Consider the following 2,637-nt stretch of genomic DNA (forward strand, 5'->3'; position numbering starts at 1 on the left):
CACTCTTATTTCTTGGTATTTGTATAAAATGAACTTTTCTCATTTAATGTTATGTCATTTGAGTCTTAAATATTGCCAAGAGACCCAGAATACACTCATAGGAGGAAAAATATTTCCCACTATTTCAGAATATTTTAAACCATGTGGAAAGAGATATTTTTAAATGAAAAGATTGAGTGATTTGTGTTAAAAAAGCACAATTCATATAATAATAATAGTGATAGTAAGTTGTTTCACTTGGTGAAAATATATGATATTTTAAAATTTGGGGTCTCTTTGCTTTCCTTTATCTATCTCTATGCTCTTTTTAAATTTTAGTTTCTGAGACTGTCATTCTTTGTCTCTGCATGTCTGCCTAAATCTCTCTCTTTTTCCTTCCCTCTTTCCTTTTTATGATCTCTCTTTTCATCCCTCTCTCTTTGCCTCTTTCCCTCTCTCTTTTTATCATTTCCTTCCCCTCCTTCTCTTTCTCCCTCTTCTTTTCTCTCTCTCTCTCTTTCCCTTCTTCCCTCTTTCCCTCTCTCTCTTATCTCTCTCTCTTTCTCTGTCTGTGTCTATGTCTGTATGTCTCTTGTCTTTGTCTCTCCCCTTCTCTCTTCTTTCTCCCAAATACATAATTAAATTGATCTTTTTTGAAAAGATGTAAATCCATATGACATTAGATCAGTAGTAAAAATAATATTATTACACTCTTAGTATTAAAAAAAAATAAGTTACAGCAATTTGTTCAGTTCATTCACAATCTAGCAAAAGAAAACATACACCTTTGGCAGATTCTTATATTTTCCAAATACAGCCTCTCAATTGGCTTTCATTTATGCACATTTTTATTGAAATGGAAAAATAACCAGGTATATTTTTTTCATAGGAACTATGTAGTAAAAGAAAATAAAATAAAACCATAGTTTATATATTTTGCTCATGATTCTCTGACCTGATTTACTTAGGACATAGTTTTCTCAGTGCAGCAATGACATCTTTATTTCTCAGGCTATATATAAGGGGGTTAAACATTGGGGTCACAGTGGTGTAGAAAAGAGCAAACACTTTGACTGATCCTGTAGAATGATGGGATTTTGGCCTCAAATACACAGTACTACCAGACCCATAGAATAAGCCTACAACAATGAGGTGGGAAGAACAGGTAGAAAAGGCTTTGGATCTCCCTGAGGTTGAAGGAAGTCTTAGGATTGTAATGATGATTTTGACATAGGATGTGAGGATCAACAGAAATGGAGTTATGACAAATGCCAATGCAGCAACATGGACAGAGACCTCTCTTTTATATGTGTCCCCACAGGCCAATTCCAGCAATGGTGGAGCATCACAGAAAATGTGATTAAGTTTATTAGGACCACAAAAATTGAGACAGAAAATCTGATATGTCTCCTCTACCAGTACTGGGACTCCAATGATCCAGGACACCACAACCAGTTGGATGCAAATCCTGCGATTCATGATCAGAGGATAGTAAAGAGGCTTACAGATGGCTACGTAACGATCATAAGCCATCACAGCCAGGAGCAAACACTCTGCCACTCCTAGAACATAAAGGGAACAAGTCTGTACAGCACATTGTAGGAATGAAATAGTTCTCTTCTGGGTCCAGAGATCTGCCAGCATTCTGGGCAGAGTGACTGATGTGTAACAGATTTCCAAGAAGGAAAAGTTCCCAAGGAAAAAATACATTGGTGTTTGGAGGCTTGGGTCAATCTTGGTTATGATAATGAGGAGGCCATTTCCTATCAGTATACTTGTATAGATAATAAAGAAAACTGCAAAGAGAAATCCTTGGAGGTTGGGAAGGTCAGAAAATCCTAAGAGAATGAATTCTACCACAATTGTGAGATTGTCTCTTGCCATTGGGTCCTCTACCTGCCAAAAAAAAAAAATATGAATTGAGGACTAGTCAATAACTTTCTATTATATTTTCAGTTTCCTTTTTAGGAAAGAAGAGAAGGTTAGATATTATGATCAGAAATATCCCTCCCATATTTAATATTACATTTTAATTTCCCTTCTCAACATTTTATAACAAATCTTTCCAAATTTTCTGTAATTTTGGAGAACAAGCCAAAATCACTCATTAAATGATGTTTGAGGTGCTTCATATCAGCCAAGAACCATACTATAATTTTATGACTGTATTTCTTTTTATTTTGATAGAAATAAGCAAAGATAAAGACAAGTAGTAAAAGTATAAAGTATTCCTTAACCTCAATATCAAAAGGAAAAACATTTAATATCATCCTTAATATTTCTTTTTTCTAACAACAGGAATTATAGCCTTTATAAAAGAAATAGAATCGAAAAAAAAAAGATACATAATCCTTACAAAGACTCCCTTACTACTTTGTACCATTCAGTATGCCACCATTTGCTCATGGTATTATTTTTCCCAATAGAAAGCTTTTCCCAATCTTCTCAGCTCATCTGAATCCCATCATTCTTCTAAAAGCCAGGCTATTTCTTCTTCAACCTTTATATCCCCTTGCTTTCTTGAATGGCCATATCATAGTATTCCAGACATTGGCCATTTATCAAATGCCCTCTGCTTAACCTGAAAGTTCTTTTCCACATGTATATTTTGTGCCTCCTACTGTCTTGTAGGTATGTTAAGAGCAAAAGTCATGTCAT

The 2,637-nt window shown here is 34.7% G+C and overlaps 1 protein-coding gene across 1 annotated transcript; it reads right to left on the reverse strand.

The window, feature by feature from the left end:
- Positions 1-939: 939 nt before the first annotated feature.
- On the reverse strand, positions 940-1,863 carry LOC127540479 (olfactory receptor 10AG1-like). Its single transcript, XM_051965185.1, has one exon. The coding sequence runs from the start codon at positions 1,861-1,863 to the stop codon at positions 940-942; it is 924 nt and encodes a 307-aa protein (XP_051821145.1).
- Between the last annotated feature and the right edge of the window lie 774 nt (positions 1,864-2,637).

Source organism: Antechinus flavipes, chromosome 6, assembly GCF_016432865.1.
Source record: "Antechinus flavipes isolate AdamAnt ecotype Samford, QLD, Australia chromosome 6, AdamAnt_v2, whole genome shotgun sequence".
Lineage (NCBI taxonomy): Eukaryota > Metazoa > Chordata > Mammalia > Dasyuromorphia > Dasyuridae > Antechinus > Antechinus flavipes.